Genomic DNA, 26163 nt, shown 5'->3' with positions numbered 1-26163 from the left:
AATTGAGATCCAACCACCCCAAATTGAAGCTTTTAGATTTATTTCATTAATGATGATTTTATAGATTTTCAGATTTTGAGGGCATGGACCACATCATTAATTTTTGACTATGTATGCTCAACACCGTTTGACCTCTTATGTAGTTGTCACCACTCATTATTTTTGGCTCAATAAGACTGTAAGTGACCATTGAAATTTTACATTTATTATCCTTCTCACCGCTCCTTATATTTATACCATTACCCAAAATTTTCCGGATTAAATTAAAGCCGTATCGGAGATCTAAGAATCAAACCGGACCGCCTTTGATCGAGAATCGAAAGTTAATTTTTTTTAGCAGAAATAGACTTATTTTAATTGTTAGCGGGGTATTGTTAGTATTAAGCATTTTTAGGAGAGATAGACCTATTCCAAAAAAAAAAGAATTAACAGCAAGATCAAGGGGATGAACTCTATAGCTTATAGAGATGGGCAGAACCTAATAAACCCAAATGAAAATGCCTTTGACCTATCTTAATCTCAACTCTATATTAAGCAATCATTAATTATGTCTTATAATTACCACATAAACTATAAAGATTTAGGTCTTTTTCATTGATAATGTCTCTTAACTGAAAATTCAGGCTTATCATTATTGAATGATAATTAGTCTGATGGAAACTTGTTTATAGAATTATCATCAGATTCCATACTCTACTTCTCTAATTTAAACAGCAACTCAAGTGGATTACACCTCTTTTTGTAGCTTTCAAAAGAAACTAAATTTTCATAAAATTAATATCTGATTAAATAGTCAATAATGCTATATTGTTAGAAAGCAAAAATAATTTTATATATCTGTAATTTTGACTGTTTTAATAGATATTTATTATTTTCAAAAATTAATAGTTTAATCCATAAATTTTATAAATTAGGATAAGATCAGACATATATTGTTTATATGAATTTACTTAATTAGTCCAATTTAAAAAAATCAAAATTTATTTAAATTGGAATATAAATATAAGTATCTCAACTCGTTAAAATAACAGACATAATTTTTTTTTTAAATATACTCCCTCCGCCTTATAAAAATATGCAAAGCTGAATTCATAAGAATTAAAAAAATAGAGGTTAAAGTAATTATTTTTTGTGAACTTTCAATAATACCCTTGATTTGATTATTCAGAATTTTAAATTTTATTAATTTATATTATAAAAAAGCTAATTATTTTTTGGGATTGTAATTAAATTTTGAAAAATTAAGTATTTTATTTAATTTTTATATTGAATAAAGTGATAATTAATGATAATTTAGAAAATATAACAAAAGTGGTAAAAGTTAATGAAGGATAATATTGGTATTTCAAGTTAACTATTCAAATTAATATAATAATTTTATTTATATTTTGAGACATTTAAAATAAAAAAATTATCTATTTTTATGGGACGGAAGAAGTATCTATTAAAACAGTTAAAATTATAAATATATGAATTATTTTTGCGTATTAGAAATAAGACCTACATGTGAGTAGTTGGCTAATACTTGTACCAACCCATAATAACTCATGCACATGCAACTCTAATGTACAATTCACTTCACTCTTTATTATCTCAACTGCCATCTTTTTTTCTTCTTTCATTTCTTAAGTCTACACAAAAGGTTTCTTAACACTCATTTTGTACTCTTTAATTCATAATAAAGTTTACACTCATATCAAATAAAGTTGTGGACATGCCTAAAAGACTTTTTCTTTTCCATTTTGGAGAGGGAGATGCTAAAATTCAATATCGAAATGTAATGTAGATGTCATAATATTTTTTTTTTCTGTTATATCATATTTTTCTTGTTATACTTAAGGTAACACAAATGCTAAGAAGTTTTGTCGAGATTAAACAAGTTGAAACATACATTAGAATATTTCTCAAAAAAAAACATACATTTAGAATTTAAATGTCTAAAATCAATTCAAAATCAAAAATATTATTGGCAAACATATTAAGTGTATCTAGAACTAGAAAAGGACAGGAGGCAGTCTTTAGATCTGATCGTGAGTCTGGATATTTATCCGCTTTAGATAAGATTTGAATATTTATTTTTTATTTCAAACCCGGTCCGAGTCTGAACCCTAAAAAAATTTAGAATATAAATTCTAATATGCCCAAAAGAGTTCGGTCTGACCTTGTATAAATATAACATGCGGCCGGACTTGAGAAGTAGAGGTAAGGTATGATCACACTCGAGCCGAGTTTGGACTTGTATTTAAAAGAGTCCAATTCATTGATATCCGCTCCGAATCCGTCCAAACCCGACCCATAAACAAATCTAGTGGTTACCCCCAACGCCGGAAATAGGGGGAGGCATGTCAGTGTCATGACTCCCTCTAAATTTTTAAAATTGTTAAAATTAGCATCAATTTTTTTAATTTTTATAATTTAACCCCTCCCCCCTAATTTTTAAAATTGCCTATTTCATATATTATATATTGCAATTTAGCCCTCTTTATGTTGAAATCCTGACTCCGTCACTAATTGACCCTAACTTCTAGTTACTGATTGTTCTCCTAGCCTTTTCGGTATTTTTTTTTAATCATCTCATTTCGTCCTTCTTCTCTAATTATCCGCCAATATTTTTACTCTTCTCTAATCCTCTTTTTATATTTCCCGATTCCGCCATTAAGTACATGCAACTCCATAAACCGTTAGTTGCCATTATTGCATGCCATATAAAGCACAACATCAAAATTCAAACCCTAGTAATCATATATGTTCCTCTTCCAATTTTTCTAAAGCACAAACATAAACATATAAATATTCAACAACGATCATAACATTTCTTTAACATATAAAAAGAAACATCTCAATGAAGACACAAAAAATAGCAAAAAATTTAACCTATGTTGGGAAACTATATGAAGTGGTGCCATGAATGCTAACAACTCACATTTATTAGCCCTTCTCAACTTCCATCTCCCTTGTTCAATTAAAACCTACTGCCATTAATTAATTAAAACCCTTCTTTAATTTCCTTTATAAACTAAAAATATACATGTAAGAAACAAACACTCCGATCAGTACTAAAATGGATCTCAGTCTAGTTTTTTTTGCTTTAGCTTTTGCATTTCTAACCGGCGGTGCATTTGCACAAGACACTCTTGTTCCGGCCATTATGACTTTTGGTGACTCGGCGGTGGATGTCGGAAATAATGACTATCTGGCAACTATTTACAAGGCTAATTACCCTCCTTATGGTAGGGATTTTGTTAATCATAAGCCTACTGGGAGGTTCTGTAATGGTAAATTAGCCACTGATATTACTGGTAAGTGTAAATTTATAATGTATTTACTGAGGGGGAAGCGCTCGTGGAAGAGTTGAACGCACTACTTTAACGGAATGATGCTTAACGTTTATATTATTTGAGCTATAGCTTGGTATGTATTTACTTGACTAGCATATTAAGTTTTTTTGTTTATGATTTTGGCAGCTGAGACACTTGGATTCAAGACTTATGCACCGGCGTATCTTAGCCCTGAGGCGTCGGGAAAAAATCTTCTGATCGGAGCTAATTTTGCATCGGCTGCATCAGGTTATGATGAGAAAGCTGCCATGTTAAATGTAAGGTTTTTTGCCACCTTAATCTGCATGTAATGAACAATTAATGCTAAACTTTTTGTTTTAATCAATTAGCCCCTTCAACTTATCAATTTTTATTAATTAGATCAAATTTATTAATGTAAAAAATAGAGGGGCTAGTTGACAAAAAATTGAGTTAATTGATAAAAACAGGGTTAATTGATAAAAATTAACAAGTTCTTGATAAAAAAAATAGCATAATTGCTCAACACGTGCAAGTTTAAGGGAGCAAATTGATATTTAAGTCATTAACTTGGTAATTAAAAAAATCATTCTTAACTTAAATATCAATTTGCCACCTGAAATTGCATGTGATGGACGATTAGTGCCAAATATATTTATTTTAACATATAGTCCCTCAAACTTAGTTAGACAAAAGGCATTCGTTTTAAAAAAGGACTATAATTGGAAAAAAAGAAGTTAATTGATAAAAATTAATAGGTTCATGAGACTAATTGATTAAAAAAAGTTAATTTAAGTATTTATCAATTATCGCTTGTTAGATGAAAGTTTAGGGGGGAAATTTGATATTTAAATCATTAGTTATGAAATGAAGAAGTTTAATATGTTTTACTATTTTGTGGTGCAGCATGCAATTACATTGCCGCAACAATTACAATATTTTAGGGAATATCAGAGTAAGCTGGCCAATGTTGCTGGCAGTAGCAAATCGGCATCGATAATCAAGGGTGCACTCTACTTAGTGAGTGCTGGCAGTAGTGATTTCCTGCAGAATTACTATGTGAATCCCTGGATTAACAAACTTTACACTCCTGACCAGTATGGCTCATACCTCGTCAATTCATTCACAACCTTTATTAAGGTAATTAAACAATTATTTTTCACCATTTTTTCGGGTATTAAATTTTTGGAGTCACTATGTTTTCGTTGAAAATAGATTTAAACCGAGAGTTTGATATATTTGTTCCAATTTGCAAATTTAACGAATCAAATTGTTCAATTATTACCAATAAGCTGTAACTCAAATAATATAAGCGCTAACCAGCAAACTGGTCTCTCACGAGCAAAAATGGAAACATTACCGAAACGAAAAACGCAGCTTTCTCAAGATTTTCATGTACCATAGTTATATCCAAAAGTGTTGGATTTTAATTTGTTGAATTTGTATGATCTTAACAGAATTTGTATGGATTGGGAGCAAGGCGGATCGGAGTAACTTCACTGCCGCCGTTGGGGTGTCTTCCGGCGGCTCGGACGTTGTTCGGATACCATGAAAGTGGATGTGTTTCGAACATAAATACAGATGCCCAACAATTCAACAAGAAGATCAATGCAGCTGCTTCTAATCTCCAAAAACAACTTCCTGATCTCAAAATTGTTATCTTTGACATCTTCAAGCCACTCTATGACCTTGTTACATCCCCATCATCCAATGGTAAGAGATTTTAAATTAAAAAATAAATTATCCCGCTTCTTTTAAGCAGTTAGATTCTACTTATGTTAGCACGAAGATTTATCGAGTCTTATATTTTATTTTTATTTTTAAAAATATTTTTAAAACTCCAAAACTTTATTTTTAGGAAGATTAAATTTTGCATATCCAAAATTTTAGTAGATTTGTCAAGTATAACCCTTAATAAAATTTGATATTTTGGTCTATCAAATTTATAATGTGTATCAATCATATCCAAACAGTAAAAGATAAAGGATTTAATTGATATTATCTAAAAATAATTAGTCCACAATTAGAGAAAACTCATATTTTTTTAAAAGCTATTTATATAATTTTATCAAATATTGTATGTTTTTAAAATATTTTTGTTATTATAAACAATTTTTGAAAAGTTTCTCCAAAGATGGTATAATTTATTGTAAACACAATTTAAAATGTTTTTTTGGTAGAAAGCAACCAAAAAGCTCATTTAATAAAACTCAAATGAGAAAGAACACAAGATCAAAGCCAACCCTTTTACAGATAATCACAATTTAAAATGTTGATCTGTATTTTGTTTTTATTAATTAGATTTTTTATTTTCTTATTTGCTTCTTGGACATAATTGAGAAAAAAACAATTATTAGACCTAACTATTAAATATTTTTATCCAGGATCATAGTTGTCGATATTTAAATTCCTTTTTCCTTTACTTCAAAACAATTACCGTAAAAAAATGCCAGTTTATCCGTTTTTTCGTTTCAACAATTTTCCGTTTCGGCGTTTCAGTTTCCGTCTTTGTTATAACAATGTGTGATATATAGGGTTTGTGGAAGCAAGAAGGGGATGTTGTGGAACAGGAACAGTAGAGACAACAGTTTTATTGTGCAATCCAAAATCTCCAGGGACTTGTTCAAATGCTACTCAATATGTGTTTTGGGACAGTGTTCATCCTTCTCAGGCTGCCAATCAAATTCTTGCTGATGCTTTGATTCTTCAAGGCTATGCCCTCCTTTAATTTATCATACATTAATTATTTGTGTAAAAATATTATATTTTCCACTCTGTTATCTACCTTTCAATTTCTGTTTTAATCATTGTTGAATGGGTTTGTCTTCATTTTTATGTAGCTAAACACAATTATTCACTATTAATATTTGATTATGAGAAGTTTATGGAAAAATTATTACGCGGGTCAAGTATATTGTGGATCATTATGTTATTAAAAATTAAGGACATTATATATTAGAGCAGTATCAAGCTCAAGAAATCAAAGAAGTAATTAGAAGTTAAATTAGTTAATTAGCAGTCAGTTGTAAGTTAGTTATGTTACTGTTTAATGTTCAGTAACAAACTAACGGTTCTGTTAGTTACAACGGATAAGTTTATATCCGTTATTCATGTCAAATAGGTAAATGACACATGTCAGTCATTGAGTCTATAAATACTCTGTAAATTCCAGCTTTATGTTTTAATGAGAATTTCTCTATTTCTTCTTCTTCAATCTTCTTCTCCAAATTCTATTATGGTATCAAAGCAAATATAATCTCAGCTTAAAGAAATTGTTATCAATCAAGCAGCAAAATTCATCATATTTCATCATAATCAGATTCTTAAATCAGATTCTTATTTTCTATACATTTCTTTTCTTTCTGTTATTAATCAATTTCTGAAATTTCTATTCATTTCTTGATTCTCTGTAAACCCTAGTTTCTTGATATCATGGCTTTTATTCCTTCTGAATTTGATAATCCTTCAAGTCCTTTTTACTTACATCCCAGTGAAAACCCTTCATTGGTTCTGGTTTCTCCATTATTAAATGGGAAAATTTTCATTCTTGGTCAAGATCAATGAGAATGTGCTTATTATCTAAGAACAAACTGAAGTTTGTTGATGGTTCAATACCGATTCCATCAAAGGATGATGCTATTTTTTCAATTTGGGAAAGATGTAATACAATGGTTTTATCTTGGATTCAAAGATCTTTATCTCCATCAATAGCACAAAGTATTATGTGGATTGACAGTGCTTTGGAAGTCTGGAAAGATTTGTTTGACAGGTTTTCTCAGGGTAATGCTCTTCGAATTTCTGATCTTCAAGAGGAAATTTATGTTTTTAAGCAAGGTACTCTTTCTGTTACTGATTTCTTTACTCAACTCAAGATATTGTGGGATGAGTATTCTAATTTGAGGATGGTTCCTGTTTGTACATGTAATCCACAATGTAATTGTGAAGCATTAAAGACTGTTAGAAATCAACATGAAGGAGACTATGTTATTAGGTTCTTGAAAGGTTTGAATGAAAATTATGCTACTGTTAGAACTCAGGTATTAATGATGGATCCTCTGCCAAAGATTAATAGGGTTTTTTCGTTTACAATTGGGAATTGGAGTTAATGAAACTGTTTTACAGAATATTGAACTAGTAGTTTTTGCAGCTCAGGGTAATGTTTCTTATCAGGGAAGAAATTCTTTCAATAATAATAGATCTTTTATTAATAGACCTCCTATTAATAGTGCTAATAATGGTTTCAATAACAATAGTTTCAATAACAATGGTGCTAGAACACAAGGACAGAGAAGGTTCTTTACTAATAACAATGATAAACCAGTTTGTAGTCATTGTGGTTTTTCTGGACACACAGTGGATATATGTTTCAAGAAACATGGGTATCCTCCTGGTTATAAACCAAGAGTTAGGACACAGAGTTTTGTTAATCAAGTTGGAGATTCTATAATTGGGAATGAGCAAGAGCTGTACTATAATGATCAAGGTTGTGATAACAATGGTTATTATGAAGAAATTATGTCTGAGAATGAAAGGATTGGGAGAAGTTTTAACAACAATCAAGTTTTATCTGAGTCAAAGGAGAATGTACCTGTATTTACTCAACAGCAATATCAGCAGCTTATGAGTATGCTACAATAGAATGCTTCTGCTATGCAAACTTCTGCTATGGTTAATACACCAAAAGTGAATACAGTTTCTGCAAATTTCTCTTCTGCAACAGAAGAGTCTGGTATGCATTTCTTAGCTTCTTCTTTTGTTACACAAACATCATATGCATCATGGATAATTGATTCTGGAGCCACGGATCATATTGTTTGTGATTTGCAGTTTTTGACATTCTCTAAACCTGTTGAAAATATGTTTGTGACTTTGCCAAATTCACAGAAAATTAAAGTTACACACATAGGCACAGTAGAATTTAGTAAAGATTTTACTTTGCATAATGTATTATATGTTCCTAATTTTTATTTTAATCTGATCTCAACAAGTAAACTAACCACAGATTATGATTATTGTATAATTCTTCATAAAAATTTGTGTATTATACAGGATCCTATTGCTTGGAAGATGATTGGATTAGCTAGGAAAAATCAAGGCCTTTATCATCTTGATAAATCCAGATTTTCAAATAAGATTGATATGTCTAAATGTTTTGTGAATTCTGTTCAAAGTGATTTTTTGTGGCACAATAGATTTGGTCATTTAGCAAATGTAAGGTTGAAGTCTTTACAATTGATAGATTCTTCTATTAGTATTCCTGTTAATGAACATTGTAACATTTGTCATTTAGCAAAGCAAAAGAAAAATTCTTTTCCATTAAGTACTTCTATTTCTGAATCTTGTTTTGATCTTGTGCATGCTGATATTTGGGGACCTGCTAGGACAGTTTCTATATATGGTCATAGGTATTTTCTGACTTTAGTTGATGATAAAAATAGGTATACTTGGCTTTTTCTTTTAAAAGCAAAGTCAGAAGTTAGAATTTTAATACAAAATTTCTGTACTTATGTTGAAACACAATTTAATACTAAGATTAAGTGTTTTAGATCAGATAATGGCCAGGAATTTAACATGTCTACATTTTATGATTCCAAAGGTATAGTGCATCAAACTTCCTGCATATATACACCAGAACAAAATTCTGTAGTGGAAAGAAAGCACCAACATATTTTGAATGTTGCACGTGCATTAAAGTTTCAGTCATCAATTCCACTTTGTTTTTGGTCTGATTGTGTTTCTCATGCTACTTATCTAATTAACAGAATTCCATCACCTGTTATTGATAATAAAACACCATATGAAATATTACATAAGAAGCAGCCTTTGTTTAATGATTTAAAAGTTTTTGGGTGTATGGCATATGCATCAACTTTGAGTCATATTAGACATAAGTTTTCTCCAAGAGCCACACAGTGTATTTTCTTGGGATATTCTGCTACTGTAAAAGGTTATAGATTATATGATATAAAATCAAAAGTAGTGTTCATATCTAGAAATGTTAGATTTTATGAGCATTTATTTCCATACAAAGATTTGAATAATGTTAATTCTGAGAAAAATGTGGATAATTCATTAGGGGTTTTACCTGCATACATTGATGTTCCTAGCACAGATTTTTATATTCCTCAACATAGCTTAGTAGATGATCAGCATTTAGATACAGATAATCATATTGTTGATCAAGCTAGAGAAGAAAATCAAAATGTTATTCATAGGCAGTTACCTTCTGTTTCACTTAGGAGATCCTCAAGAACAATAGTTGAACCTTCACATTTAAAGGATTTTGTTTGTGATATTCCCAAGATACATGTTGTTTCAGGTTGTGAAAAGAAAACTACTCCTCATGTTCTTTCAAAAGTACTTACTTATGATAGGTTAAATTCTGCACATAAAGTATTTGCAGTAAATGTAAATACAATTTTAGAACCTAAAACTTATAAAGAAGCTATTCAACAAACATGTTGGCAGGAAGCTATAAAAAAGGAGTTACAGGCTTTAGAAGTTAATAAGACTTGGTATCTTACTGATTTACCTAAAGGAAAAACACCAATAGGATGTAAATGGGTATTTAAGGTTAAATATAATAGTAATGGTACAGTTGAGAGGTATAAGGCTAGGTTAGTAGCTAAGGGATATACACAACAAAATAGTATTGACTATACAGATACATTTTCCCCAGTGGCCAAAATGACAACAATAAGGGTGTTATTAGCAACTGCTGCAGCAAAGAATTGGACATTACAACAGCTAGATATCAACAATGCATTTTTGCATGGAGATCTAACTGAAGAAGTCTATATGCAAGTACCATCAGGTTTGTCTTGTTCCAATTCAAATCAAGTTTGTAAACTTACTAAGTCACTTTATGGTTTGAAACAGGCAAGTAGGCAATGGAATGTCAAGTTAGCAGATGCATTGCTTTCTCAAGGTTACATACAAGCAGTTTCTGATTCTTCATTATTCACAAAGAAAAATGGTGGTTCATTTACTGCATTGCTAGTATATGTTGATGATGTCATACTGACAGGCAATGATTCAGAGGAAATTCAGAAAATCAAAGATTACTTGGATAAGGTTTTTAAGATTAAAGACCTTGGTTCATTGAAGTTTTTCTTGGGGCTTGAGGTAGCAAGGTCAAAAGCAGGGATAAACTTAAGTCAAAGAAAGTATGTTACTGATCTTCTTAAAGAAACAGGGTACATTGGATGTAAACCTAACAGTACACCAATGACAGTACATACAAGGTTGATAAAAGAAGATCAGACTCCACCTCATACAGATATAACTGAATACAGGAGGTTAGTAGGCAAACTGATTTACCTCTGTAGTACAAGACCAGACATTTCTTTTCCTGTTCAACAACTTTCTCAATTCCTGGATTGTCCAACAAAGACACATTATGCTGCCATTTCAAGGATTCTAAGATATCTTAAGAAAGCTCCAGGACAAGGGTTGTTCTTTCCAGCAAATAATAATCTGCAATTAAAAGCCTTTACTGATTCTGACTGGGCTACATGCACAGAAACCAGAAGGTCTATATCTGGTTTTTGTATTTTCCTTGGAGAAGCTCTTATCTCATGGAAGACAAAGAAGCAAGTAACTGTTTCTAAGTCAAGCTCAGAAGCATAATATAGAGCTTTAGCAAATACAACCTGTGAGATACAATGGATCACATTTCTGCTAAAAGACTTACAGATTGATATATCTCCTGCTAAAGTCTATTGTGACAACCAGTCTGCATGTCATATTGCACACAATCCCTGCTTTCATGAACGTACCAAACATATAGATATAGATTGTCACATAGTGAGGGAAAAAATTCAATCTGGATTGCTTCATTTATTTCCCATTTCTGGAAGACATCAACTGGCAGATTTTTTCACTAAAGCTTTACCTCCATCTACTTTCTTAGAGATTCTATCCAAGCTGAATGTACATGACATATACAATCCAGCTTGAGGGGGGGGGGGGGTATTAGAGCAGTATCAAGCTCAAGAAATCAAAGAAGTAATTAGAAGTTAAATTAGTTAATTAGCAGTCAGTTGTAAGTTAGTTATGTTACTGTTTAATGTTCAGTAACAAACTAACGGTTCTGTTAGTTACAACGGATAAGTTTATATCCGTTATTCATGTCAAATAGGTAAATGACACATGTCAGTCATTGAGTCTATAAATACTCTGTAAATTCCAGCTTTATGTTTTAATGAGAATTTCTCTATTTCTTCTTCAATCTTCTTCTCCAAATTCTATTATTATACATTAATTTATCTCTTTAAGATCGCCAAATTATAATTTTGTCTCAAAAACGTTTTTCCGATCTAATTTTGCAAATGTGGGCTTCTTTGTTAGTGTGAAATAATTAGAGAAGAGAAAATATTATTATTGAATCGAAAATAATGATAAGTTGATTACAAGCGTATATATATATAACTAGAATAGTTCTAATCAAATAAGAACTTCTAAGGATATGAACTTGTAATCATAATAAGAGAATGAGATATATTCCAATACTCCCCATCAAGTTGGAGCATGAGAATCGATCATACCCAACTTGGACAATAACATAGTAACAATTCGACCATCAATAAGACTAAACTCATGTTTAGGCCAATCGATAACTTTCAGTTTTAAGACTTGATGGTCTTCTTTAATATTTGCAGTTTAAGGACTTGCATCGGTCCCAATCAATAATTGGACGAAGAACATTCTTCGTAGTTTTTGCCTTTCTGAGCCACCGGGCTAATTTTCAGACCCGAGTGATTCGAAGGGTAAAGATAACATGGAGACTTGAAGTGCGGCGGCGGCGGCGAGTATGGCGGCGGCGGCGACATCTTCCTTTTCCATATAAAGTAGAAAAAAAAAGAAAAAAATAGAAAACAACAATAAACTAGTAACATATAAAAAAATATCATTGGAGACTTGAAGTGTGGCGGCGGCGAGTGTAGCGGCGGCGAGTATGGCGGCGGCGACATCTTTCTTGTCCATATAGAGTAGAAAAATTAAGAAAAGAATAATACAAAACAGTAATATATAATAAAAAACGAAAAATTAAAAGAGGTGTAAGGTGATTTTGGTTAAAAAATAACCAAAATCACCTCCCTAAAATAGTAAGATATGTGTGGAAATCAAGGATCAATTTTGCTTTGATACCATGTGAAATAATTAGAGAAGAGAAAATATTATTATTGAATCGAAAATAATGATAAGTTGATTACAAGCGTATATATATATAACTAGAATAGTTCTAATCAAATAAGAACTTCTAAGGATATGAACTTGTAATCATAATAGGAGAATGAGATATATTCCAATAGTTAGAGTGTTCAAAGAATTTTATTTACGTAGCATTTCAGTCGATCAATAAGGTCAAGAAAAAACAATTCAATACGTCATGTAAATTAGAATCTATTTTGAAATATATAATTTGATAATCCATTACAATTTATATTCAAATTTTAAATAGTACATATAAAGTGAGTTCTTTTTTAAATAATGATCACATGAGCAAAGCTAGATAGAAAGGACCTTTTAGAAAAAATGTTAAAGGTCAATGACCTTTTAAAAAATTGATGTCTAGTATTTTTTTGAAACAACTCAAAATTTTAGTGATCCACGATACATTTCATCCATTATTACCTTTATTATTTTTATGATTATGACAGTTTAAGCATTTTCGAATATAAATTTTCAGATTGTCAAAAAAAAAATTGTAAATTTTCATAATATAATTTGTTGTATGGATAATACATTCATAAATTTAGAGTTTAAACTATAACCGTTGACTAGACATTGCATCAAATTTAAAATTTTAAAACAATAAAATAAACAGTCATTTCTATTTATATATATTCTACATTCTGGTCATATTTTTTTGATATGAGATTTGTATCACACTTGTTATTCGATCAAACATCAATTTAGTAAAACTCGATCAATACATAATTCCATCCATTACAGAAAAGGCCTAAAGCTCATGAAAAGCTATGTTGCATAATAATAGTACAACAGAAAAGCATGGTGACATCATAATACATTTTCAGCCTTAAATAATAACACATGTCGGTTTTCTATTGCAAATGGTACACCACAAAAATAAAAAAGTGTTAAAATATTCATGTATCTTGTCTTTTAGCCATTTTCAGTCATTTTCTCAATTATAATACCATGCATGAAATTATAAAAATAAAAAAAAATGTGCAATTAAATAGCAGAGAAAAGATCGTGCATTATTTTAATAAGGTTTAATATTTAAAAACTACCTGCCTTTTAATTGTTTTTTATTTCCACCCCAACTTCGTAAAATTGATCATTTTATTTTATTTAGTATTTTCCACTTTCAGTTGTATTATAAAGTATTACTTTGACCTTTTTTTGAAAAAAATTAAAAAATATTTCATATTTAACATATATTTTAAATAGTTTTCAATGTTAGAAATAATACAAAAATCATTCTTCCCCATAAATTCAAACAATAATAATAATAATAATAATAATTTTGTTTAATATGATTTAACGTTACTAATTTCTTTAAATGAATGTTTCGGACACTAAAACTGCCTTAGACTTTGCTGCCGCCCTCTTCTGACTCTGCAACCTCTTTTTTTTAACCCGTAATCAGATCTAGTTTGACCCAGATCTGCTTCGAACCATATTTGTTTTTTCTTCTTCATGAAGAAGACAAAGTTGCTCGTCTTCCATGGAAGTCGAAAGACGAAATCGGGTCGAAAGATGACGGTTGTGGATCGGAGGCGGACGGGTTGGAGGAGGGCGGTTGTGAGGTTAGAAAAAGGCGGCATTGTGGTCAGAAGCGGTTTTGATGTCGGGATGAGCATGACGGTTTTAAAAAAAATTAATAAATTTTTAAAAATTAGTTGTTTAATGTATTAAATTTATTCAAATTTAGTTAAATTTAAGAATTTGAATTAATTTTAAATTGACTATGACTTTACAATAGATTTTAAAGATAAAGGATTTAGTTGAATTTTTTCAAATTGAAAATAATATAATTTTATTCTCGGATTTTTTTTTTTTTGAATGGTTTCACCTCTAAAATAATCAAATAGTCCAAACTTAAAACTTTACAGTATAATTGAAAATAAAAATACAAAATAAGATAAAATGAGAAATTTTATTAAATCGGGGTAAAAAAAAAACTAAAAAGTAGGAGTTTATTGAGACATTAAACTTTTTAGTAATTAATCTGAAAAATTACAAGCAAAACTGAAAAGTGAAGCTTATGAGATTGTCGCTCTAGAAGAACAAAAGGTTGGGCTAAGAAGCCCAAATCTTGAGAATATTGGAGAGGCCAGCTCAAACAGGGATGTCTTAAGTAGTACTAGACAAGGTCTCTCCTTTGGAGATTCTCCATGGGCCTCAATTTCACCCAAAGTATTATAAGGACATGGTATTGATGAATATTTTATTGTTAAAGCAAATTATGTGGAGTTTTTCTGAGGTATTATTATAGTTAATAATTTAGCATCTCTTGTTTTAAAAGTTTATTTAATGATACTTCGGTTTTAATTCCATTAACTTAAAAAATCTTTTGTTAATTTAAATAACTAAATCGTTTAACATAACTAAAACTAAGGTATAAATCGTTTAAAAGTGAGTTATCAAATCATTTAGTAAAATTAAAAGTGAAGGACCAAAACAATTCACGAAATTAAAGATGAGTTACTAAATTTTTTAAAAGTAAATGTCGAAATTAACGGAGGGGTCTAATAGCTAACGGAATTTAAATTGATAGACCATTAAATAAACTTTTGAAACAAAAAATATCAAACTATTAATTATAATATATCTCAGGGATTTTAAAATAATTTTTTTATATTGTTAGTTTGAAATTGTGCTCCTAAACACTTATTTGGCTCAATCTGTTAAACGAGCAGTCTTTTCTTTCTAGTTTAGTTTTTCTGTTTTTTTCCTTCATTAATTGACTATTATTCTAATCTATCTATCTTTGGTTAAAAAGAAGTCATAGACTCATTCAAGCGACGGTTTAAATCTGTTTAAACGATACATTAGTTTAAAGGTTTTTTTTTCCTCACTTTTAACCTAACAGCTCTCTTTTTGTCAAAATTTATATAAACTTTTAGATTTTTTAGTTTGATGTTTGGCGCACTCTAAAATCTTTTGAAAATTCTTTGTTTATTATTATTAAATTTTATTTATTCATTATTATAAAATTATCTTATTTTTTAAACTATTAAATATGTTAGCGAACGAGTTCGACCTGTTTAGCATTTAAAAAAGATCAGCTGGTTTAGGCTCTAAATGAACGAGATTGACCTCAATTCCTTTAGCATCTAAAAGAACGTGCTCGAACTCGGCTCCTTTAGCATTTAAATGAATGAGTTCGAACTCAGCTCGTCTAGTATTGAAACGAATGAACATGATGAGTTAAAACCGATAAAAACATTCTAGAATCTAGGTGAATGTAGCTCGAATTCGATATTCAAAATATGAATCGAATATGAATATCTCATTCTATAACGAGATGATAAATACCTATTTACAACTTTAAGCGTGATAGTACTCGAGTAGCTTGGGAGGGATGAGAACCATATGTCAAGATATAACATTACATTGCATTTTAAATGGAAGTTGATGGATTGAGCTGTAGAATCAAAGTAGAATGGTGAGGATGGGTTAGAGAAAGATAGTTTTTTCAATTAAGAAATATAAAAAATGATCGATTCAACTAAAATTGTTATCAATTTCATTATTTGGATTTAATTGATTAAAAGAATGCTAGGTAGTATTATATATATCTAAGTATTTTTGTAAGAGTGGTAATCGCGCTTTTCTGAAACTGTGGGGGCTTCTTAATACCTTTTTCCATCAAAAATTTAAGATAATATGGGGAAGGACCTTATTTATGACCTCCTTAATTCTTGTAAGCTTAACCAGAGGAGTAGTTGGGAGGGTCATCAATCATTATAACAGACCATGTTGATTTAAATGATACATGCATGACATATGTTTTATGGTTGGTTCTTTAATTTTGACACTAAACTAAGCATATTTTTATAGGTTATCTTTTTTTTTTTTGAGATATAGACATGTCATATACTCCCTCTGGTATATAATATTTGTCGTATTTGACTTTAGCACAAGAATTAAAAAAACGATTAAAATATCTTAATTTATGAACACTTTTACTAAGTTAACCTTATATTGAAACTTGTTTACATTTATAATTATCATTTTCATTTGTTTATTGTATTCTTTCAATAAATTAATGGGAGGTAAAGATGGAAAAATAGCAATTAATATTCTCTTGATATTATAATATGGCAAATATTATGAACCAAAACAATTTCTCAAATGCGACAAATATTATTAACCGGAGGGAGTACTAGATATTTTTTATTGGTTTTCTTTTATTTGGAGATTTAGACATGTCATATGAAAACTTGCATTTAAAATCATTTTCTCTCTCTTCAAATCTAACTAACTTTTTTTATGAAGAAGCTGTAATTTCAGCTTTAAATCAAACCAAAAAATTATAATTTTTTCACTGATTTATACTCCCTCCTTCTCTCTTAAAAAGTCTCATTTATTTTTACACGCAGATTAAAGAAATATTTATTATTTTTAAGTTTTTTCATATTTTTCCCCTATTAATGATAGTGAAACTTTTCACATAATTTTTTTAAGATGACTAAAATAAGATAAAATAAGATATTCAATGAAAAAATATTCCAAAAATAACATTGGGACATTTTAAATGGGACATCTCAAAATGGAACATGAGACTTCTTAAACGGAAAGGATAGAGTATGTTTTATAGTTTTTTTTAAATGTTTCGTCTTTGAAATTTTGTGAGAATTTAGTGTGTTTTTCTGTTATTATTTTGAATTTGTTTATATAAATCTCTAATTGTTTAATTTTTTAGTGATTATTCAAGTTTAAGATCCAAGATTCTTGAAAATTAATTTTTTAAAAAAATTGGTCTAATGTCTTAAAAAAAACACCCGATCTATTAGTCCCTTTTCAATTCTACCCTTACGCTAAAAATCAATCAATTTTATCTTATTTCACATTTTCTCGTTTCAATTGTACCCTAATTTATCAATATTTGACAATTTTTTTATTTTAAGGATGAAATCATTCAATTAATTAAGTTTAAAAACAAAATCATATTATTTTCTATTAAAAAGTACAAATAAGTCATTCATCTTTAAAAACTAACAAAAAACCCATAATTTAATTAAAATTAATTTAAATTTTTAATTTATTTAACTAAATTTAAATTAATTTAATATATATATAATTAATTTTTTAAATTAAAAAGAATGTCAAACTCATTTCGGCGTTTAAACGCCTCCGACCATCCCGCAACCGCCCAAAACCTCATCTGTAATATGTTGGTATTGATGGCCCCAGCCTTTACTACTAACATTATTTCATCTCCTGAGTATTAAAGAGCATCTATGTATCATGATGGACGCTGCTGACATTCAAATGTGGTACCTACCTATTTGTTTCGGACATTTTGGTGCACAAATGTTTTTTTTTCTTCAGAAAAAGGTTAATCCGGCTATCTTTTAAGTTAAGTAAGTTCTCAAATTTATCTTTTAAAGTCAAATAAATCATTTTTAACTGTTTTTAATCAATTAAATTTTAAATTTTTTTAATTTAATTCAAATAATTTATAATATATATAATTTAAACGTGTAATTTATTTGACAATGAGACACAATTTTGAACATTTAATTGACTAAAGTGATCTATTTGATTCCAAATACAAGTTGGAAGATCTAATTGACAAAAAAAAATAAAAATTACGTATTTGATTTTCATAAATAAATTTAATGGCCAGGTTGGCGTCTTGAATGGGTCACTATATTTCTCGAAAAAAAGAAACGAAAAATGAAACATAAATTGTGCATCAATTAAACCCTCTGGAGACTTGCTTAATAATATGTTCTTTTTTTTTCCAATGAGCTATAACTCAAATGATATAAGCGCTAAGCAGCAAACTGCTAGATCGTGGGTTCGATTCTTTCCACAAGCGCTCTCCCTCCCCAAACTATCAAAAAAAAATGTTCTTTTTTTATTACCGTTTTCTTATGTAAAAGCACGAGAGAATAATGGATCTCAAACTTACAAATTTAGCATATGTGGCAAACTTGATTAACTTAGAATTTTTGTTTTGCACCCATTTCTGAACATCTTTTAATTTATAAATTTGGGTGTGTGAGGAGATAGTACATCATCAGAATTTCAGGTAATTACATTAAACTAGCTAGATTACAATCAAGCAAAGATTACAGTCCACAGCTAATAAATAAATAAAGTTTCTTTTTACCCCCTCAACTTGTCACAAAATACCAATTAAAGACAAGTTTATAATTTTGAATAAAAATATTTACAAATTGGTTATTTTACCTCTCCGTCCGAGGTGGCAAAAAATGATTAGAGCATTATATAGTAATTGGAGCTGAGGTGGTAAAACAATTATTGGACATTTGAAACTGAAGAAATAAAACGAGTCATAACACTTATTATGAAGGTGTTTTTGTTCCAAAAAAGCCAATTTTAAAGATATTTTTGTCTAAACTTATGAACTTGATTTTATTTGGTCTTTTATTCTAATTATAAGGGGGAAGTTTAACCTTTAATGACTAATAAATACTTGAAGACTAAATCTGGAATCTGTTGGTATTAATGGCCCCAGCCTTTACTACTAACATTATTTCAAGTCCTAACTAATTATTCATTAAAAACAATAAAAGTCAGATATGAATATTATTCTGGCACTGCATCTGAGATTAACTTACACTTAAGGTCAGATATGAATATTAGAAAAAATCGTTTATATATACAAAATGAGTTAATTTATTAAAAAATGCTACCTTATCCTTATTTAATACAAATATTAAATAATTATCTTGTAGTTTTATTTATTTATTTATTAAAAATGATATATATATATATATATATATGGTAATTGATCATTTAAATAATCAATAACGGTCTATAATTTAAGATAAATATAAATAAAAACACAAGCTATCAATTTGAAAAATAGAGAGTATATTATTTCAACATTTTCTATTTTAACGTTTTTCATATTAATATTTTTGTTGTAGCGCAGTAGTTTTTCAACTTGAGGTGCAATAAATAGTCTGCATGATTCACTCAATCATTCAGGAAACAACCTATCTATATATTAACTTCCTTTGAAAAAGGTGTCTGAAGAAACAATATCTATCTCACACCATTTTTGACTCACCAAAAATGGGCATGTTTTCTAGAGCAATAATCTTAATTTTAGCCTTAGTTTTTTCATTTCTAGATGGCAAAAATGCACAAGACCTCATTTTTCCAGCTTTATTTACATTTGGGGACTCAGCCATGGATATTGGCAACAATAATTATCTCCCCACTATTTTCAAGGCTAATTATCTTCCCTATGGGAGAGATTTCGCCAATCATAAACCTACTGGAAGATTTTGCAATGGAAAATTAGTCTCTGACATTGCAGGTATATATTTTACCTTCAAATTACTCAATGATTACTTGACACTCACGGTATCCTCATCTTATATTTTCTGCTTTATGCATAACAGCTGATACTTTAGGGTTTAAGAGCTATATACCGCCGTATCTTAGCCCGGCTGCTTCAGGAAAGAATCTGCTTCATGGAGCTAGCTTTGCATCGGCTGGATCTGGTTATGATGATAAAGCCGCCGTTCGAAGCGTAGGGATATTCTTGTCCTGTCGTAATATTATTGTCGGAGTCTCGCCTGATATCTTGAACTTATGGGGCTTCATCTAACATTATTGATTATTTGATATCTTGAACTTATTGATAATTTGATTATTACTTTATTACTTTTTTCTTGACAGATGTAGAATCTAGTTACGTCAGTAGTTAGCAGTCATTAGCTAGATTTTCAGATTTTAATTGGCTTAAACTGGCTCTATTCAGACTCAAAATCGAGACCTTAAAAATATACGTGAGGATTAACCACTTGAGTTAGATCTCATTGACTTGATTATTACATATCTTGAACTTATTGATTATTTTGTTCTGTTGTAGTATTATTTTGTTCTGTCGCCATGAAATATCTTGAACTTATGGGGCTTCATCTAACATATCAAACTATTGACTGAATTAATTAGTGGCATTAGATCCATGTATTTCTATTTGTCAACATTGAATCCCTGCACTTTTAATTTTTTACACATTAGATTCCTTTGCCAATGCATACATTTACGCATTGTTAGTGCGACTAGAATAAGATTTTTATTCGTTTTTATACTTTAATTTTGATTAAAATTTAGTTACTTAACTTCTATTTTTATTGACATTTGGTTTTTTTCGATCTGAATTGGCATTGTTATCACTTTCTATTACGGAGCGATCCAGTGTATATAAAACTAAAAATATCAAGACTCGATGTTGATAAATAGAAGTACATGGATCCAAATGTGCGTTATGCCTTGATTATATGACACTAATATTATTAATTACTCCTAGTCCTAGCATAATCCTTCCTTGATTATATGACACTAACCTTTTGCCATGATTATATAGAAGTACATGGATCCAAATCCTTAACAAGATCGATGCTTGTATTTTCAGAATGCTCTTACATTGCCTCAACAGTTGCAATACTTCAAAGAATACCAGAGTAAGCTAGCCAAGGTAGCTGGTGCCAACAGATCTGCATTCATAATCAAGGAAGGATTATGCCTGCTAAGTTCAGGCACTGCAGATTTGCTTGTGAACTATTACGTTAACGGCCGGTTAAACAAAGCTTATACTCCTGATCAGTATATTTCATTCCTTATCAGAGGATTCTCAAGATTTGTTAAGGTAATAATAATACTTGTTTTTAAAAAAAAATCTGTGTTAGCCCTGTGCATAACATAGTAGGCTCAACTGAACAGCTAGGATAATTGATTCCGGGAGTACTCAAAGTATCAGCATTTTATAATTTCGTGATCAAAGTTTGATTTGTTTCAATTTGATTATCAAAATTTAATTTTGTTTGAATGTGAGTTTTTTTGGTCAAAATGTATATGCGGCATCGCTTTTGCTTATTTTTGCCATGAGTCCATCGCTTTTTACTTATTTTTGTTTGAAGACTTATCATATATGTATAATTTCATTTCAGCGGAAAGTTTTTAGGGTAAGTAAATGTATGCATATTTAGCGAGTTTTCAGACTAAAATTAATAAAAACTAGCTGCCATATATGCATCTTTTATCGAAAAACCTCCCGTTGAAAGGAAATTAAAATTTAGTAAACGAATCAAAGTTCGGACTTTAAACTGCGATAAGACAGTACTCTGAATCAATTACCCTAAACTGCTACATTGCACGAAAATTTATCGAGCCTACGTTGTTGGATGTCATTTTCATTTTTAGAAACGCTTCTGAACTCTAAAACTAACTTTAAACATTTTAAATTTCGGTATTTCCTTTTCCGTATATTTTCAAGGCTGTGAGGGCATTTCTCATGTGTATAGCTTTCTTTGTTTGAAACAGGGTTTATATGCATTGGGAGCAAGGAGACTAGGGGTTTCTGCACTCCTTCCAATTGGTTGTACTCCTGCAGCTCGGGATTTATTCGGTTCAAATGAGATCGGATGCGTCTCAAGGATCAACAACGATGCCCTCAACTTCAACAAGAAGATAAACTCAACTTCTGCAGCTCTCAAGAAACAACTTCCTGGTCTTAAAATTGCTGTTTTTGACATTTTCACTTCAATCCATGACCTTGTCAAATCCCCTTTACATCATGGTAACTAATACACTAAATTTAAGTTTTGAAGATTGAAAACAAAATTAACAGTTCCAATGATATTTGGTGCAGGGTTTGTGGAAGCAAGACGAGGGTGTTGTATGACGGGAACGACGCATGTAGCTACAAAGCCATTGTTGTGCAATCCAAAGTATGCAGGAACTTGCAGCAATGCATCACAGTATGTGTTTTGGGATGGTACTCATCCATCAGAAGCTGTTAATCATATTATTGCAGAGAGCCTTCTTTTTCAGGGATTTTCACTCATCTGACCATAAAATTGAAATGTGCTACTTTTTTATGGTTTTCAGAAATGTGTTACTATTCTCTTGAATTTTCAGCTTATTTCTTTCTATCTTTGTTTCATTTATAATTCTGTGAACAATTTAATGTTAAACTTCAATGTCAAATGTATTGGAAAAAAAGAATTCATGTGCTTTCTTTTCTCTCATTAGCATTCACCGCAATAGTATCAGAGTTAGCGAATTCCGTAAAAGATACAAGAGCAGAAACAAAATTGCAGCGTGGAAAGCATAAAATTCACATTTCTGATATGAAAAAACAGCTCTGTTATATTCTTGTAGGGGCTTACAGTGATTTCTATTGAAAAGAAATGCTACAGCTAAGATTGTTTTTCTGCACAAGTTCTTAAGTCAGGTCATTAGAGCAAAAACATCTAGATTTAACAGGAACTAGTGTAAGCATGTTAGAAACTGGAAATGGCCCTGTCTAGTTATTCAAGTAGTGGCCACCTGTCTTCGGCAAAGCTGCATCATCCGCTTCTGGACTCTTCAACCTGTTGACCTCTTTCAGCACTTGAGCAGCCCTGTCAGCTTGTAATCCCAATAGATTTGGGGGGATAGAGTTGCTCATCTCTGCTATCAGCGCCGCCAAATTTCCTGACAAACCAGACTACACAAACGCAAGGGAGACGGAGCCAAATTATTATTAAGGATGCCATAATAAAGACAGACTGAGGTTGTATTCTTGCAAGAGTGAGTTCTTGAGAATCTACAAACCTGAGAATTCTCGGTATGGGGGTAAAGAAGATTCCTGCGGACTTTGTTGGATTTGCCAGATGATTTTGCAGTATCAACCAACTTTTTCAGACTATTTCCTGCAGCCCCACCAATACTGTTCTGTTTTCTCTTATAACTGAGTAATTGAGTCCCAGAATTTAGAGACTTCAACACCAAAAGCAGGGAAACATCAGCAAATAAAAACAACAGAATAACACCAGACAAACACCAAGAACATTCTGTAATATAATGCTTAATATAAGAAGCAATTTATTTTGCTTGATTGAGAGAGATTAAACTTACAGGCTGTGGGCAGGACCCGTCCGCAGGATTCTGAAAGCCGTGAGGCATTTCCGCCATTGGGATCTGTTGGTTACAAGCATACGACAACAGCAAGCGGATTAATAGAAGTTTATTAATGACAATCCAGTTCCATAAAAGAGACATCCTTACATATGTTGAGTAATACTGATTGTAACTTCGAGCTGCATAAGGATACTCATACGATATGTTTGCACCCAAATTGTGATATGAGAATGTCTGGTTCTGGTAAGGGACTTGCTGGAGATAAGGATAGAAACTGTGATAATATGAGCTGATTGGAGGTTGAAAAACACTGCTGTCAAACATATATGGTGCCTGAGGTTGGAACTGTGACAAGTTTTTCTGCTGCTCCAGTAGCCGATCTTTTTTGTTCAGAGCTACGGCCACATAGAGAGCCTTCCCGAAAAACATGGTTCCTGGGAGATACTAACATCAGACTAGCTCATAACTCATAAGAGATCAATTAAATAGGGGAAAAGTTTTACCATTCAGCATTTGCAGAGCTTCCATTGCTTCTTTAGGACTTGAAAAACGGACAAAGCCAAATCCCCTACTTGCACCGCTGTCATAGCGCATCACTTTTGCTGAAATAATATGTCCCCAGATTCGGAAAAATTCTTTTAGTTTCTTATCATCGACACATGCAGCAAGATTGTTCACGTACAGATTCGAAGCTTCTAAATTCTTCATATTATTCATGAGCTTGTCCCTGTACTGATACTGTAATATCTTTGTTCTCTCAGCTTTCTTCTGGGCCCTTCCCACAAATAAAGTTCTGGAACCTGATTCATGCCAATTATTAAACTTGATCATCAAGCATTTCTCAACGAACAAACAAGAGAAACAGAGAGCAAGAAGTTCACAAGTTACCTAGTTGAGTACCATTCAGAGTATCAACAGCTTTCTTAGCAGCTTCTGATGATTTAAAGCTGACAAATCCAAAACCTCTAGATTTTCCATTATGATTTTTCATGATGACAGCACTAGTAACCTCCCCAAATGCAGAGAACATGGCTTGAAACGCTTCCGGTGTCATATTGTCAGGCAGATCTTTAACATAAAGATTTGTAAACTTAATTTCTTCACAAGATGTGGCCACTGTCCTTTCAGTTTTCCTGACAAACCTGGAAACATACCTGAGAAAACCAGCCACCCAAACAGTATCAATAGTAAACATACGCAAAATCACATGAACCAAAATAACACACAAAATCACATTTTCTGTCATACAGTCATCAAATATTTATCCAAAATCAACTTTTCTTCCAATTTTTTTTCAAGAACCATATAATTCTAGGCATTTGAACACAATTCGATCAATAAAAGCACAGTCGTACGAGAGATCACAGAACAACAAGACTCACAATTTCTTTTCTTTGAGAACAGTATCATGGAGAGCAGTCCTAGCAGTCAAAGCAGAGTCCTCAGAATCAAATTGGACAAATCCAAAACCCTTGCTCTTGCCATTTTCTTCAACAATCTTGCAAGAAAGTACATTTCCATACTTGGAAAACAGCCTGTGCAAGCCAGCACTGTCAACCGAAGTGTCAAGATTCTTCACATACAGATTCCCAATGTCACGCTTTCTAGCAAAAGGGTTTCTTTGACTCCACATTAACCTCATAGCTTTTCCCTTCAAATATGCATGATTTAGGGTTTCCAGTGCTTTATATGCTGATAAAAAAAGGCATTAGAATCCAAGATTAGGTTAAATAGAGCCAAAAGATCGTAAATTAAAAGCCCTAGAGATCAAGAAACGCTAAAGAAAATCCAAGAAATCACAATGAATCAACGGAACAGTAAAAATCTTGAAAGCCAAGAGAAAACCCAAGAAAATTAACAAAAGAATTCATGTAAAAGTAACGGAAAAGCTAAATAGAGCAAAAAGATCATAATTACAAGCCCTAGAGATCAAGAAACGCTAAAGAAAACCCAAGAAATCACCGTGAATCAACGGAACAATAAAAATCCAAGAAAATAATATTTCTTGAAAGCCAAGAAAAAACCCAAGAAAATTAGCAAAAGAATTCATGTAAAAGTAATGGAAAACCTTAACATGCAAGAAACAGGATTTTCTTGAAAAAAATATGAAAAACAAACCCAAGAAATGTTCTAGATTGTATTAATGTTCAAGATTATTATATTATACCTTGAGAAAACGAGTAGTAGTTCACGTAAGCGTAACACAGAGACCTTCCGGTGAATTTGCAGCGGCAAAGACGAAGAGAAAGAACGGGGCCTACTGAAGAAAACACGTTCCTGAGGTCAATTTCAGTGACTTGGGGGTCTAAATCACCGACGTAGAGAGACGGCATTGTTTGTCCCGGATGATGATGGTGATGATCACCGCCGTGTGGTAGGTTTAGCGGCATTAGTTGCGCCGTCGTCATTGCTAGCGTTTCTTGATTTGTAGAGAGAGAGTTTTAGAGAGAGAAAATGGTTATTTTCTTGATTTTGCAGAGAGAGTTTGTTGAGTGTGAGAGTGAGCGTGGAGGGAATTTTTGTTTGTTATTATAACGGTGAGGTCGTGTGTGTGTTTTTGCAGATTAAATACAACGTCCACGCGCTGCGAGTATGATGAAGCTGGGTACTCTCGCTTATAGTGGGCCCATGTGGGCTTTTTAACTGTTTTAAACGATGTCGTTTGATAGAGGAGAAGTCCTTTTTTTTGGATAAGAGCAGAAGTCTAGAAGAACTTAACAAAAGAATTTTAGCAACTGTATTCCAACTTCCAATGATGAATGTAAAAAAGATTATACTC

General features: G+C 31.2%; 4 protein-coding genes across 4 annotated transcripts; 3 read left to right on the top strand and 1 right to left on the bottom strand.

Moving 5' to 3' along the window:
- Window positions 1-2888: 2888 nt before the first annotated feature.
- Window positions 2889-6205, top strand: LOC126682769 (GDSL esterase/lipase APG-like). The gene is made up of 5 exons (XM_050378529.2): window positions 2889-3299; window positions 3465-3595; window positions 4203-4436; window positions 4754-5009; window positions 5831-6205. The coding sequence occupies exons 1-5, from the start codon at window positions 3062-3064 to the stop codon at window positions 6022-6024; spliced, it is 1053 nt and encodes a 350-aa protein (XP_050234486.1). The 5' UTR covers window positions 2889-3061; the 3' UTR covers window positions 6025-6205.
- A 651-nt stretch (window positions 6206-6856) lies between these two features.
- On the top strand, window positions 6857-7934 carry LOC126680689 (uncharacterized). Its single transcript, XM_050375854.1, has 2 exons — window positions 6857-7333; window positions 7419-7934. The coding sequence occupies exons 1-2, from the start codon at window positions 6857-6859 to the stop codon at window positions 7932-7934; spliced, it is 993 nt and encodes a 330-aa protein (XP_050231811.1).
- Window positions 7935-19451: 11517 nt separating this feature from the next.
- On the top strand, window positions 19452-22496 carry LOC126682631 (GDSL esterase/lipase APG-like). The gene is made up of 5 exons (XM_050378367.2): window positions 19452-19791; window positions 19877-20007; window positions 20896-21129; window positions 21804-22059; window positions 22132-22496. Exons 1-5 carry the CDS (start codon window positions 19545-19547, stop codon window positions 22329-22331), a joined length of 1068 nt encoding a protein of 355 aa, XP_050234324.1. The 5' UTR covers window positions 19452-19544; the 3' UTR covers window positions 22332-22496.
- Window positions 22497-22572: 76 nt separating this feature from the next.
- On the bottom strand, window positions 22573-25933 carry LOC126682630 (uncharacterized). Its single transcript, XM_050378366.2, has 8 exons — window positions 25552-25933; window positions 24767-25076; window positions 24273-24538; window positions 23888-24184; window positions 23532-23818; window positions 23382-23444; window positions 23079-23243; window positions 22573-22971 (listed from the first exon to the last, which is right to left on the bottom strand). The coding sequence occupies exons 1-8, from the start codon at window positions 25790-25792 to the stop codon at window positions 22789-22791; spliced, it is 1812 nt and encodes a 603-aa protein (XP_050234323.1). The 5' UTR covers window positions 25793-25933; the 3' UTR covers window positions 22573-22788.
- Window positions 25934-26163: the final 230 nt, after the last annotated feature.

This window comes from Mercurialis annua, linkage group LG5, assembly GCF_937616625.2.
Source record: "Mercurialis annua linkage group LG5, ddMerAnnu1.2, whole genome shotgun sequence".
Classification (NCBI taxonomy): Eukaryota; Viridiplantae; Streptophyta; class Magnoliopsida; order Malpighiales; family Euphorbiaceae; genus Mercurialis; species Mercurialis annua.
This window is presented reverse-complemented; position numbering and strand designations above follow the sequence as displayed.